This window comes from Anser brachyrhynchus (assembly GCF_964034855.1).
Source record: "Anser brachyrhynchus genome assembly, chromosome: 24".
Taxonomy (NCBI): Eukaryota; Metazoa; Chordata; class Aves; order Anseriformes; family Anatidae; genus Anser; species Anser brachyrhynchus.
In genome coordinates this window covers 6830878-6846083 of record NC_137717.1, presented here as the reverse complement: position 1 = coordinate 6846083, position 15206 = coordinate 6830878, and the positions used below count along the sequence as shown (strand labels likewise).

Below are 15206 nucleotides of genomic sequence, written 5' to 3'. Positions count from 1 at the left end.
CCTGGGCACCCTCCCCTGGCACAGGGAGGGGTGAGGCAGAGCTCTCCGCCCCTGGCTGCACAAAAGCTCCTACCCGCCACCAACACATCCCTGCCCCCGGTGCGGTGCCCGAGGAGCCTCGGGGACACCGGGCAGGAGCCCCCGGCCCCAGGTCAGGAGCGAAGGAGAGGCTGGGAACACCACGGCTGGACGCGGGCATCCAAGATAAGCAGCCTTAGCACGATAAGTGCCTCCCAGCCTAACAGAAACCATCCCCGGCCGAGGGCAGCTCGCAGCATGGCCTGCAGGCCACCAGGCCACCACGCGAGGCGAGCCCGGGCCACGAGCCCAGACGCCGGCCTTGCAGCACCAACAGGCCTGGCGCCACCACAGGGCCGCAGGACAGCACCAGCCCGATGGACTAGCACAAACCCTGGATCTTCAAGAGGAACTGTCTCATCAGAGAAACGCCTTTCCTGAGTAATCCTTCAGCTCGGGCAGGGAGGTTCCTCTCCTGCTTTTAATTTCACTGCCAGGCATGCGCTGGACTTGCCAGCCAGCAAATGGTAGAGGGACCTGCATGGGGACAGTGCCAGCTCCCGTGTTCCCAAATAACTCTCACACTTGCAAGCTAGACACATGGCTGAAACTCTCAACAGCCAGCGTTCATGCACCAGCAAGGCAGAAAGCTCCCCAGAACCATCCCCAACCAACCACCACAGCTCTAGGAACACGGCAGGCACTGCCCGACTCAGACCTGCTTTTTCCAGCAGAGACTGCAGCAAACGGCGCAGAAAGATAGCGCTGTCAGAAGTACGAACTGGCGCAGTCCGGCTACTTAAAGACAGATAATTCTCTCGTTATTTCCTTATTATATCTCCAAATAGCCCAGTTCCTGTGGGAAAAGGTCTCTGTGTGTCCTAGGGACACAGGAAAGACTGAGGAAATTCCTGAAGAGGAATGGAACAACAAGACACAGCGTCGCCTTCCCTCTAGACAGCCACCGTGCTGCCCATCTTTCCAGATGGCTGCTGCCTAGCACCTTGATGCCAGGCTGCGTGTTACACTGCTAACAGGTATCATCATCTGTACCTTCATCACACATGAAACAGCGGTAAGAAAGCCTGAGACAGCACCCAGATGTCCTTGCTGCTAGCGTCTGCCTGTTTTGCTGCCCTTTGAGAGCTGAGTGGATGAGAAAGACAGCAAAACAACGACGTGGACCTTACCTTTTGTTCCAGGAGGCTGCAGATTATCTCCAGTCAGCGAGCACCAGCCTACGGGAAAGATGTCCCGGGAATCATATCGGCACCAGTAATCGAAGGCACCTCTCCAGCCATCAAATGTTATGAGGACCTCAGAACCTCTCACCTCCCCAATGGTGGCCGGGCAGATGAAGTGAGGGTTCTTCCTGTCCACTGCCTCCAGCTTCATACCTGTCTTGAAGAAGTTTTGGGATGGAGATGGTGGTTCCTACGAGGAGAAGTTGAAAATATTCTCAGCGAGTGCCAGTGCCTCCCCAGACCAGGGCTGCCTTCTCCATCAGCACTCACCTCCACAAGCAGTGGAGAAGGGAGCTAGTGGGACAGATCTGAACCCCGATTAGATGTGCACGAGTTGGCCTAGCTATGCAGCCATGTGCCTCTTCATTCACGAGACAACAAAGTCCGTTACTGACTGCTCTATCATCACCAGGCTGCTGGACCAAATCCAGACAGCGCTACATTAACACTGCACCCTGTGACAACTCTGTCATGCATGACAGAAAACAAAGCTCCGACGAAAAGAGCCTCTGCAGGATACTCTCACTTTGTATCTCAACCAGAGCAGGAAAAGCTGAGATGTGACAGTCTCTTTCCATCAGTCTTTCCCCACCTTCAGCTTTGCTAGATATATGAGAAACCCGTCAGCCATCCTTATCTGGGGCTTGCTCTGCCTGGTCTTTTACGGAGACACAGTAAAACCACCCCAACCACCCCATATGATGGCACACGCCTCCCAGACTGGTCTCTGTCCCTCTCCCTTCACTACGGGGGCAAGAATACAAACTGAGAACTCATACTTGCACTGTTGCTTCACAAGCAACACGAGGTAGCTGCATTCCTTGCAAGCTCTGGTACATTAAAAAGCTTCAAGGAGAGGTGCTGACTTTTACATACAGAATTGGAGAAGCACCCGCTGCCCAGGTGAAAACAAGCACATCTCTCAAGCCCAAGCGTTGCAGCCCACCTTCCCAGCAGAGCACGGTCTGCACCCCGACCCCTGCTCGACGCAGCAGGGGAGGGTACGGACGTGTCCCTGGGGAGGCAGCGTGTGGCAGCGCTGGGCCACGTGTTCAGCTCCTCCGGGACCAACGGGCCTCCCAGGAGAAAGCGGCTGTGATTCTGGTGCTCTGCAGTACAGGGGACACGCCAGAAGGATGTCTTCACAAACAGTAAGATACCTTGTGAAAAATCCGGACAGGAGCCATCTCTGCTCCATTCAGAGTCTTCAGAAGGAACATGGGCCAGGAGGAGGCATTCAGCCGGAAGCCTGCAGAGAAGGGAGCAGAGATGGATGTAAGGCTGGGAGGTCACTGGATCCGCCACACATGCCTGCCCCGACGGGAGCTTTGCAGCGGGCACACGTTGTGATCCCACACCACCCTCCTCTGAAAGCAGGAGTCAGGCTTGACCTTTTCCAGACACTCCAAACGTGAAACATTATGTTGTTGAAAAGAAACATCTGGAAATGGATGTTTGACTGCAATTTTCACTTATCATAACAAAAGTCTGTACATTGACCATACGGGCATCGTGCGTAGCACTGGTGCTGGCAGCTTCAGTGATCCTGCTACAGGGGAGACGTGAATCAGCAAGTGCTCAGGCTATGAAGTGTCTGCCTCAGGAGGGAATCTCAGCTTCTGGGTGGCCCCCTCCACCTTTCGGGAGTGAGCTGCCAGCAAGCTGACCTGAAGAAATGAAGAGGCTGTGACTTGGCTAGGAAACAGACTTAACCATTTAACCAAAGAGAAAGGATGGCAACTTTTGGCTCGACACCTTCTGTGAAAGAAGTGGAGAAGTAACAGGAAGAGGCATATGGGAAGAAAAAAGCAAATTCCCATGCTCTGAGTCAATGGTACTGAACACAACTGCACAACAGCTCTGTGTCCACTGGTCAGCCCTGCTCTTCCTACACCCTTTGCTGTTATAAGACCTGCTCTCTAGAAAGGCTTGTGGTATTAATCCCAGAGGTGCCAGAGCCCAACACACTGTCGTGTTTGAAAAAGCACACGCACACAAGAAAAAAAAGATCAGAGAGAAAGCAGAAGCACATGATGAAAACCGTGGCAGAATCTGACGTGCAGCAGCCCTGTGCATGTAGTGTCCCACTGAAGATGACGAGGAGATACCTGAATGTACAGAAAACACAGATCCGGAAAGTATGAGCACAAAGATATCTCCAGATATCACGCAACACGATCTTTGCTAAATGCAAGGCTGTACCTTCCTGCACCGACAGTTTCTGCCGTTCAGCTGAACATGGCACTGCACTTCCTGTGTTTGTGGTGTTTTGAAGGTAACGCTGGGACTGGACCTACACGGAAGGCATCCCACAACGATAAATGTGGCAAAGTTTTGCAAGAGCTCAACCACCAGAACACAACCAGCTCAAGGAAAACCACTCTGGTTGAGAGAGCTAAGCTCCCAGGGGGGCAGAAATGACCCTTGGGTAATAGAGTTACTATTACCTTCGGGGTAATACGAATTATCCATGTACAGAAGGAGAGCAGCAGCTTCTGTATGCACACAGAAAACACCACAAGGAAAGCGTAAGTTCCTCACCTCGTTTCCTGGGATCTTGCACTCTGCAGGCAGAAAGGACAACTGCACTGCTAGCTACTTGTTACTGCTGTTCATGCTGGGCACAAGAGAAGCACTCTCATCTGGACCAGGGTTAAGCAGGTGACACAGAACAGAGCTGGACACAGACTTCTTCCACCGAGTACTAGCCTAACCTGCTCCTCCGGCATGGTCAAAAATCAGTTTTGTTCTGCGACTCGATTACGTTTATTGCCATCTGCTGGCAAAACTCAAAAAAGGCACAGGAGGAACCCACCCCTGCCGGGGAGGGCAGGCACCTGTGCTTGCTGGGCAGACCGCACCAGGGGTGTGAGCGGCACCCTGGGACCAGGGTTTCAAAGAGACGTCTGAAAATGGACAGCAGCACGCATTAAGGTGACATGAAAAGCAGCAGCTTTAATGTTAATAGCTGCAGCAGCTTCTGTCTCTAGTAAATATGAAGAAAAAGAGCGTAATGCAACTTGCATACGCATGGCATTGTCTGGAGTGACGTGGCAAAACATGCACTCACGGATGTTTTTTCCTTCAGAAAGGTCAGTCCCAAGTGTCCCATTGCAATTTATACTCTACTTCCACCAAAGCTCACAAATGATGCTCCAGAAAAAAATAAAAATACTTCTAACTCAAGGTATTCCACTGAAGGTTTCTTCCATCGCTATAGATCAGCTTGATATTATCTGGGGGTGTGCTAATTCAGAAAGTGTTTTATGAAGACACTTCAATAACAATTGGCAGCAGAATGCAAAAGCAGGTTAATCCTGCTGCTTAATCAGGAAAGAACCAGCAAATCGGCTCGTTATTCAGCACTGTCAAAAAAAAACAGGTGTGTGTTTAACTGGGGATGACACTGGCAGAACTATTCGACTATTCGGGTTATTTATAAAGCTGTAGCCGAGTAAAATTAAATAAACAAACAGATGAAATATTGCAACCGTCCCTTCATTCTATACAGGACTTAAATCACTGGCAGCCTTTTCAGACATCATCATGTTTTCCCATCTGATGGTCTCCAGCTAACCTGCTATTGCTTCTAAGGCACCTGGGCACAAATGCACTTAGACAGCAAGAATGAAAATTTAAATGCTTTTGAAATCACAGTGTCAGGACTAGCAGTGATACAGTAGATGCCTCAGCCCTAATTGCTCTCTTGGTTATTCTCTACATCAAGATTTAGAGTTCCCCAGCAAAGCATCTCTACCCGGATGTCAGTACAGTGCTCTGCTCTAAGGGGAGGTGCTGGGGACGTGCTGCTGGACGGCAGCTGCTTTGTGTTAAACACGGCTTTGACGTGACAGCAATTGCAAGCAGGATCAGAAGCCTACAGCAACAGGCAACGGCCTGTAATCAGGCCTTGGCCAGAGCTATGTGCCAGCACTGCCCCTGTGACTGTGGGGCGTCTCCCAGAAAAAACCAGCCTGGATGCATCTTGTTCATGTGCTGCCAATCACTCAGGAAAGGTCATCAGTAGCTCTGCCTTCCCTGCTCCTGCACACACCCCTGGGTGATCACAACTTCTGGAGGCCCCTCCTTTGCTTCTGTGTCCTCTGGGAACCTTAAGTGTCTCTCAGACTCTTTCACACAAATGGCTGGAAAATGTGTTTTTCCTTTGTGGTGCAACAGGGAGAGCTTCGGAAGGCATGAGAGCACAGTCAGCACGTGCCAAGCCCGTGCTAAAGCTGCAGGCTGCTCACTTGCAAGCGAGCCACCAGCTCATCTAAGTGCCAGGAGCACTTTCATCTACACTCCAACGCATCTCCCCATCCATGACACAATGTGCACGTGGAAATACAAACCTGGTGTGGAATACATCTGATTAACAGCCCAAGCTAACCGGGCTGCTCTACATCACTGTGGTAGGCGTGGGCAGTCTGTGGGTCTCTGTCCCAAGCACAGAAATGTTAAAAAATAAAATAAAAAAAGGTTTTTCCCCACAGATGATGTAGGTGCTTGCTGCACAGTTGAACTTCTGCTCACCCAGTGGAGGCTGCAGCATCCCTCCATTCTTCTCACAGTTTCCTATGGGCTGGATTTCGGCAGAGTCCACCAGCCGCCAGAAGTCATTCTTGTTATCGCTGCCATCGAGACGCAGGCGGAGGCGAGCGCCTGTCAGACCCACCACCGTGGCAATGCAAGTGGAGGTGGTGTTCCTGGGGTCCTGGGCTTCTAGTTTCATACTGATCTTGAATTCGTTTGCAGGTGGCGTGTAAGACTGCAAAGAGAAGAACGGGGACGCAGTTAGAGCCAGGAGTTCCAATACAGGTACCACCTCAGTCCAAAAGCTGAAGCCCTAAGATGATGAAAATTGTTTCTACCAAAGACTGACAGCAGATATTCCTCTGTGCTGCTGCCCCTCTGCTGGGACTGGTGTGCGCCATGCCAGATCTCTCCTGTATCCCCATGTATCCAGCACAACCACCTCCGTACTCAAGCACCCGATGCCCGGGGGCTGCTATTCCATTCCTACAGAACCGGTGAATTCTGCAGGAAATCTTGCTGGACGGGACCCAACAGAACCTGTATCACAGCCTACTCGAAACATTTTCTCCAAGGGCCTGTGCTCAGCAGAGAAAAAACTGTTCTTGTGTCCTCACCTGTTCACATCTGAGACTTAAATCTTCTGTGCTATGTTAACATTTGCAGTGCCTAAACTTATCTTTTTCATCTCTGCTTCAGCACACTATGATTTCTATTAAGGCTCTGTTATCCTTAAGCGTCTTCCTTGCCAAAAAAGGGGCCACCCCAGGCACAAAACTCCTGGGTTGCAAACGACCCATCTCCCTTGGATTTCTTGTTTTCATTCATCCTCTTACCTGCTTGAAGCAATGGGCAGGAGCTGGGATGGCACATGTCTCTTTCAGGTATTTCTCCCAGGTGAAGTGACCTAAGGAAAAAAAAAGGGGGGGGGGATTCAAATAGGATCTGATGGACAAAAAGCTCAGAAAAGAGATGGCTGGAGTCCTAGAGCCAGCAGTTCTCCACTTCTCACAGAGGAGGTGCTCACAGGCAACGTGTTTTCACCACGATCCTCTGATGTTTGTGACCACAGAAGATTTACAACTGCAGCTGACAGGCAGAACAAAGCATGGCGCTGCCTCCGGCATCGCGCTGCCTCCGTGCTGCTGACGGAGGGTCTCAGAAAGCGAGGATAACAGCCCGCATCTTCCCATAAAATACCCAGCACAGATGGGGATCCGTGGAGTCCGCCAGACAACTGCCCCTTAAGGATCACTCATTAAACGCTGCTCTGCCTGGGGATTACGCACGGTCACTATGGGCAAAGAGCTAAAAGCAGCCCAGAGCGACAGAAACCTTGCAAGGTGCTGACTTTGTGGCTCTCCCGTCCAGTATGCCCACGGCCTGCCCTGCCAACCGGCAGCTCCCAGCGGGTACCAGCCCCCCTGCAGAAATGATTAGCGGACAGGTCAGTTCAGCGATTCATTCCCTGACGTGGGCACGAAGTCCGCGGCTTGGGCAGGATGGAAGCAGGGCTTCCCAGGACGGGGGTTTACGGAGCAGAGCAGCCCCCACCCAACAGCGAAGCCCCTTCCCCCGAGCGTTGCTTTTATCACGCCTGCACCGCTTCTCACGTACAGCAGCGACGGCGAAAGCAATATGGCACCCAGGGAAACCTGTTATTAAATGAGGAATTAAAAGCTCCCATGATCCAAGCAAATCATGACTTCTGCCATTTAAGCTGAGCAGCTGGGAAAGGATCCTTCCAGCATGACATTAGCTTGTATTCATCCGAACGGCTCCCAGGAGACCGCTGTTTTCAAGTCATTTCGAGAGCATTGGTGGCAGCACAATTAAAGAGCGGCTACCGCTTCCCCTATTCGTGTCAAGTTTTTAATCAGTCTGTTTTCAAAACAAAAGCTACATTAAGAGCCATTTCAGCTACTGCAGAGCATACCACACCTCTGAAAATCCGGGCGCCGGGGTCAGCACACATCGCTTCAGTTCTGCCTCCCGTGCACAGAAGCCCCAGGGGCATGATAATCCACCGGCTTCAAATAAGTAAAAGAAACACTGCTTTCTTGCCACCTCCGTGCTGATAACTAGCGCTCTTCTAAATACAGTGGTAAAGAACAGAAAAAATACAGTTTTGCTGCCACAGTGGCTGAACGCGTTGCGTTTGCAGACTCTGACAGCAGCTCTCCATCCCACCCGCGGGCGCGCGCTTCCTTTCAGCCAGCAGTCTCACACGGGGGCGAACGAAGAAATTAGGATTCACTGCAGCGGTGCTCTCACAAACAGGAATTTCGGGGGGCTTAACTGAAGATACGCTTTTGAACTCCATGAAACTCTTTGCGTGAATAACGTGTAGTCACTATAGAGCCACAGCAAACCCAGACGGAGGACTCCACGCCAAGCCCAGCAGTCCTGCCATGAAGCACCGTGCTGCTCCCCACCCCTGAGTTTGGGTCCTGATCTGGGCTTGTCTCAGCCCTTTGGAGCCCGTGTCCATAGAGCACCCGGTGGTGATACCAGGATGAGGAGTGCAAGCCTCGGGGCCTCAGCAAGCCTCTTAAAAAGCATCAGCTGCTTCTGACAATTTTATTTAGAAAAAAAAAAAAATTACAGCTCATCCTCCCCTCAGCTGGTTTCAATCCCTCACTATTAAAACTAGTTCTGGTTTTAATCCTTCCACTTTTCACTTACTCCGAACCAAGCGAGGCCATTTGCTCTCTGCAACGGCTCACCCTGCAGTCGAGATCAATGCTGTAAAATTCCTGCAGGAGCAGTAAATTTCTGAGGCAGCTGTGTGCCTCTAAAAATAGTGTTTGGACATGGAACTTATTTGAGATTAATTCTAGAGCCTGTTGGGACTCAACCGCCGTATGAAGACACACACACAGCAGAACTGCAGCTACTAACAGCTCACATTTCTGATGACTTCTTTTGCAAAGAAAAGTAGGAGCAGCAGAAAGACGCCGAACCCCAACAAAAAGACAGAGGATATACAGCAGAGGTAAACCTGCCTTCCTTCCCTGCTTACAGAGGGTAATTTCTTTCCGTAAAACCAGCACAACAATCACAATTAGAGACGGCACGTCTGCTGCAGGATTACTCATAACGGGACAGAAAATGCATACTGAGCTTAGAGGGCACCACCTCGGCCTCGGCACAGCTCCCTTCACAGAATGCTGGAACGGTTTTAAATGATTTCAGGCAAAATGTTTAGCTCATGATACAATGCTTTTCAACTGGGAATTTCAAAGTGCTTTAAAACATAACCAAATATGATCAACTTCAACCTAACAATGCAGGAAGAGGAAAATGGCATAACACAGCAAAAGTCGGGCTTTTACAACAAAGGGAGAGCTGTCAGTAAAACCGAGAAAAGGAGGAGATTCTTCAAGCTTTTTTAACCAGGGAGCAGAGAACGAGCCCTGACACACGTCAATAAATCAGGTGTCTCGCTGTGGGGGGACAGGGCGTTTTTGTCTTCTTATTTGGCCTGGGCAGACAGCACTGCAGAGTATTTTCTGAGTGTTGGTCAAAAAACGCTGGTGGCTCTTCTCCAGCTCCCAGTAAGCGGCTTTGCTTCATGCAAAACCAGCGCTTCGTTCTGGTGACAGGGCAGGGGCGCCAAGGACAGAACCGTCTGCAGGGACCGACAGCCTCTCCTGCCCCGCAAAGCCAAGGGGAACGCTTGCCCCCTGTTCGCTGCCGGCTTCCTTCCAGCAGTACCTGCAAGGTGCCCGACTGGTCCAACAATCACCCTCTGTCTTCCCTGGCCTCTGCCTCCCCTTAGGCCACCCCCTTGCAGAGAACGCCGTACCCCTACAGGCTGGAGGGATCATTTGTTTGGCCAGACCGTGTTCCTCGGTAAAACGTACATCAAATCTTCTTTTCAGGCAGGAACAAGAGAAGGACGCTTAATGAGAAACACCACGTCGCTGTAATTGCAGTTGTGAGCTAAACAAAAGCCAAGGATTACAAACCTGTACGGCTCCCTGTAAGTCGGCTGTGAAAATGCCTATTAAGGACAACTGCCCGCCACTTTTGCTTGCCTTTGGAAAGTGCCTTACTGCGTGCTAATGCCAAAGGAAGATATTACTTGCGGGCAGAGCATCAGACTGGGGCTCTGATGTCTTAACATTTAAAAATATTTACTACAAACAAAACACTCCACACACCCAAGGGGTCAAACTACAGTAGTTGTGAACAATGCAATTCTGCACCCTTGTGTTTGTATTCTCATCATGTTGCATTTAACGTTGATCTGTTGCCCAGAATTTAAATGAAGATGGAGTTTCTGTTTGTATCTTTAACCGAGCCTGGTTTGGGCTCCATTAGCATTTCAGCTCCCGAGGGGTCATCAATCCCAGTGAAATGATACATGTGTGCTTCAGGTCACATCTGTGAAGGAGAGCGTGCCCTACCCAGATCAAGGCATCCCATTAAGGTCTGCAGCCCATATGTGTGTCTGCTAACTAGCGTCAAGGCAGCACATGAAAGCAGCGCAGTCGGAGCCAACTCAGAACAAAAAGTAGCAGAGCCGCGGCTGTGCTCGCAGACCCAAAGGTGACAGGGGCTGCCCCCGACACCAGGCTGCAGCCTTCTGAGGGGCCAGCTCTCCCAGCGCGACGGCACAGCTCCTGCACCTCCTACCTGCTTTACTTTCCAGGCACTCCGCTCCACTGGCAGCCCGGCCGCACGGTCTCCATCAGGAACAGCTCCAGCTGATACCATGATACCGCTTACTCACTGCCTTGCTCACAAGAAATGCAAGAACGCGTGAGCCAAAACTAATAGATTTCAAACACCAACACGTCGTCTGCTTTGCTGCTTCTCAGAGGTGTTCCCGTTCAATTTTAGCTTTGAGCAGAAATCCCTCCAGCCTGGACGGCGGGGCGCTTCGTGCCAGAGAGCTGCTGCAGCTTCACACCCCTCGCCGTGCAGCCAAGCTCCGCGCAGGCGGTAGTGATGCTCTGATCAGAGGTTCTGGAAGGGGGCTGATGTCTGATCTCTGCTGTTATGCCATGCGCCCACTGAGCGCGCGCACACACAGAAGCACGTCTGCAGTAGTTCCTCCTTAGCTCTGAAACCCTGAGATGCAGTGAGGTGTGGAGACTGGTGTGCACGGTTAGCCTGAGTATGGACGGGCGCGCACCCCCCCCGAATTTCACAGGAAGCTCCGTCTCAGGTTGCACTTGCCTCTGAACAGCAGCCAGCCCTCTGGCATCTGCAAACAGCGCAGCAAAAAGGGAAAAGCAGCGCAGCACCCAACGCCCTGCTGGGACACCACGCAGAGCGCGTGGGAGCTGTGACAGCACCCTGTAATGTAACCTGGAGCTCTGCGTGGGGTGACACAGGACCCAGGACTTTATCTGAGGTGTTAAAGAACTGCCTGCCCTTGGAGAAGGACCTTCCCAAACCGTGATCCGCGGGACTTCAGTACAAGGGTAGGTAAGGACAGGTCAGATGCCCCGAAGGAGAACGGTGAGGGCTGACAACGACCCACAGCCACCGCCCTGAATCAGGGTCTGGGACAGCCAAGCCCCAAGGCACTGCGGCCGCTCCGGTCCTCACAGGGGCTCTAAGAAACAACGGAGCGCCTTCCATGAGGGCAAGCACATGCTTCCTGTTAGAAGTGGTTCAGCTCAGGAAACCGTTTAGCTTCTTGTTGCTCTGTACTCGGTGGGAAATACCGACATCACCGTCCTAAGATAAATATAAGTAAAATACAAGCCTTGCATACGTTCCATAAAACTGGAAGTCACCTGCATCCCTCCCAGCAAAGACAGCAGGAGCTGGCAGCTTCCTGAACAACCTGCAGGTGCCCTGCACGGGAGCACGTCGGCCCTGCCCGAAGGGACACACCGCTGCCTCTGCGCCAGGCTGCCTCGCTGGGCTCCTGTCCGCAGGCAGCAGCCGCCGCCGTGAGCGCCAAGAGAAGTTCATGCAGAAGTAAGAAGCTCTCTACATCCTGGACACGTGTAAAAACGTGGCAGAGCCACCCATTTGGCATGCACGGCTGGGCAGGAAGAAACAGCTATTCGATCCTGCCTGATTTCAGAACGAGCTGCCTCAGCCGAGTGCTTGCCCTGACATCTTCTCAGCAATTGCTGACTGTGGTCAGAGTTAAACACATGAGGACTGCCCAAAAGCAGTTTTTAATCTGTAAACTAACTTGGCATGCTGTAGTTCCAGATCCAAGCCAACTCCATAAGCTTTTAGAAAGAAAAGGAAGGGAAAGGGAAGCATGCTGTCTTACCTTGGTACTGGGAGGGAGACTCTGACGGGCGGCTGTACTTGTGCTTTTTACCATCTTTCCAGTCTATGGCTGAGACAAGAAATAAAGCAGTCATGTCAGTGAGGGAAGCCAGCCAACGCTCTCTTCAACATTAGCAGCTCACATCACCTGCTCTGCAGGCATGGGCCACCTCAAAGGAGAGAAATGACCTCCCTGTTCTTGCTGACACAAACCCGGGTAACGCAGGTTATGCCCAGAGCAGGGAGATTTTGTCCAAATCTCCTTCCTCCGTCCAGCTCAGCCACCTGGCACCAGGCCTCTGCACTGCAGCCTCTGCCTAGCCCTCACCATCCAATATTCTTCTGCCATGGCAAGCAAAAAGGAGAAAACCAGCGAACTGACAGACCTTCATCATCGAAAGCGCACGAAGAGCTATCAAGGCTCACGAGAGACAAAAGCCAGGGTCGCTACAAACGAGCGGCATGCATGCCGTGCGCCCCGAAGGGGAGCCTGAATCGCAGCTCGCTCATCGCCTCCGGGTTCCTGCGGCCAGCCACGAGCGCACAAAGACGCCCAGGGAGCGAAAGCCTCGGCGCTCTCCAGTGCCGGGGCTCATCAGCGCTTCTCCCAGCGTCCGCACAGCGCTCCAACAGGGACAGCATCAGGCTCCACGGCGTCCTTCTCACACGCCAGGGCAGCAGCGTAGCCCTGGCTCTCTGATGGACATCTCATCAGAGCTGTCTTCATTACGACAGCTTTGGGCAAAAGAACTTCTCGAGACTGCTCTGGAAGACAGATTCGGCCAGAAACGGGCGATGCTCGTCCCCTCCGGCAGCCCTCAGCCGGACGGAGGGATGCCAGAGCAGCGTGCCATGGCAGAGCCTGCCCCGAGCGAGCAGCCCACCGCGGGCTCCTCCGTGTGCTGCTGGCTGACGGATGCGTGCCCACGAGCGCTTTTAGCTGCTACAGCCCCGCTCATTTATCTTACAAGGCATTTTATAGGCTATTATAAACAAAACCAACCAACCAACAAAAAAAAAAAAAAAAGAATTTGGGAGTGCTCTACAAAATCTGTCCCCGTGAAAAGCAACTACTTGTGGAAGGAACAAGAAAGAAAACAGAAAAAGCGCAAAAAAAGTTTTGAAATCTCGGAGAAGCAGCTGAAAGAGGCAGGCCATGAGCTGCTGCTAAGCGGATAATCTTAAGGCATTTAAAATTGGTTTTGGACCATTATTTTAGCAGTCTTCTCTTCATGACATGTTCTTTTCAGCAAAATGCACAGGAAGACTTAATATAGACTTCATCCCTTAAAGGAACAAGAGGGCCATATGGAGCATGGCCACAGCACCATTAGAGGTAGACCAGCCAGAGTCTCCTCAGAGAGAGGCAAATGAATGAAAAAGCTGGAAGGAAACCCTTCCTGTAACTGCACTCCCTTGCAAGACAGTACCCTGCTTACCTCCTGGTGAGAGCAAGGCAAAAGGACACCAGGTATACATGCAACAAACAGAAAAGCCTCCGGGATGCGTAACGCTGCGCTCAGGGTAGCTCTGCAGCAGCCTCTGTGTGCTCAGAGCTGCCTCCTGCCATGTTCTGCAGGTGGAGTTACGTTTTATTGTGAACCTTTACCATGCAAAATCCTCATTAAGCAGGCTGCAAAGGCAGAAAAAGGGGGAAAACGCAAGAATTTCTGGAGGCAAATAGAAAAAAAAAAAAAAGGCAAAAGTTCAATGCCTTGCTGGAGAAGCAGGTAAGTAGGACGGGGACCCACCTGCACACAACACGGGTGTTGCTGCCGCAGCACAGGGCAGAGCGCTCGCGGCACGGGTCACGCTGCCTGGCGGCACCCTGCTCCACGAGGCAGAGAGGACAAGCTGCGTGCGGGGCTAAATTCAGGCAGCCAGGGCCGCGGCCGCGCTGCTGACTAATCAACCTGCCTCTTTTATTGCCAAGCCCTCCAGCTGCCTCGCAGCACGCTCTCCCCATTCCCCGTTTTCCCTCATTTATTTTCACTTCATTAAAGGACAAGCAGTGTTAGGAAGAGGATAATGCTTCTGTAAGATGAACCACCAGAGAAGCAAAGGAGACGTTTAAAAAAAAATAAAGGAAGGAGAGAAATTGAGCATAGAAATCTCCTGCAACAAGCCTTGTGTGCGTGCGGCAGATGTGAACAAAGGACTGCGGAGGATGCGCCCTCCTCTGCTGCGCTCCCTTCCCCCACGCTCTGAAGCGCATGTGATGAGATCACTCCCGTCAAACGCACATGTACGGACCAGCACTAAAGGAAATCAATATTATTTGTTAAGCACGAGGTCCAGGCGGCTCAGCTGCGGGCAGCCTGCTTGACAGGGCCCTTCTCATCTGGGGGAGCGGGACGCGGGGAGCGGGCGCGTGGCTGTCCTGAGCGCCTCGCCGCAGCTGCGGGCAAGGGGACGAGAGACCGAGGCCGCGAGAGGTAAGTGCCTGTAATGAATTTCATCTCCACGAGGTAGGCTGGTCTTCGGTTTCATGCCTCATTAGAAGGGGGAGGCTTGTGCCAGCAGAGCAGCAGTTTGCCTCACGCTGGGAGCACGAGCAGATGGTGCGTGCAGCAGCTCCGCGAGCAGCGCCCCGCCTGCCATCATGCCCCAGCGCCGCGGGGGTGCGCAGGGCCACCGGGGCTCCCCCGGCGCCCAACCCTCCGCTCCCCGACCGCTGCTGCAGGAAGACGAGGAAGGAAGAGGCCGGTGGGGCTGCCGGGTGGGCTCCACCGCTGCAGGGACCCCTGGGGCCAGCCCGGGCATCCTGGGGGCTGCCGCAGCCACGCTGGCTGCCGGTGGGGAACCGATGGAAGCGTTCCCTGCACGCTGCCAGAGACGAGAAACTCCCTCGTCAGAGCTTTGTTTGCACCTACAGCCAGCACGTCCCCCCACCCTCCCCACGGCTGGCCTCCTGGTCTGCTGCGTGTGCTCCTTCCTCTGGTCTGAGCAGCTTGCTAACGGGCCTTTGTCTATGCCAAGCATCACCGCTCACCTTTTTGAGGGCCTGGTTTCCGCATTATATCACCTGCTGCTGTCCTTATCCTGGGACTGGCTTGATTTTAGATAACTGAAGATGTCTAGGACAAAAGAAATAAACATGAGAAAATTCCCCATTTCTGGAGCATACAATCATCTGCAACATTAACTAATTACACAGCGGGGAGA

At 52.4% G+C, this 15206-nt stretch overlaps 1 protein-coding gene across 15 annotated transcripts in view; it reads right to left on the bottom strand.

Moving 5' to 3' along the window:
- Window positions 1–15206, bottom strand: part of SCMH1 (Scm polycomb group protein homolog 1) — a 69811-nt gene that overhangs the window by 36389 nt on the left and 18216 nt on the right. For 12 of the 15 annotated variants that reach the window (XR_013941785.1, XR_013941786.1, XM_080566858.1 and 9 more), the window contains 6 exons: window positions 15034–15118; window positions 12043–12111; window positions 6632–6702; window positions 5796–6030; window positions 2423–2511; window positions 1209–1452 (listed from right to left, as the gene is read on the bottom strand). Coding sequence is in view for 13 of the 15 variants with exons in the window: in XM_080566858.1 (XP_080422984.1) it covers window positions 1209–1452; window positions 2423–2511; window positions 5796–6030; window positions 6632–6702; window positions 12043–12111; window positions 15034–15058 (733 nt within the window). In the remaining 2 variants the exon portion in view is untranslated. The remainder of the gene's footprint in view (window positions 1–1208; window positions 1453–2422; window positions 2512–5795; window positions 6031–6631; window positions 6703–12042; window positions 12112–15033; window positions 15119–15206) is intronic. The other 3 variants (XM_080566869.1, XM_080566868.1, XM_080566859.1) reach the window with 2 other exon arrangements.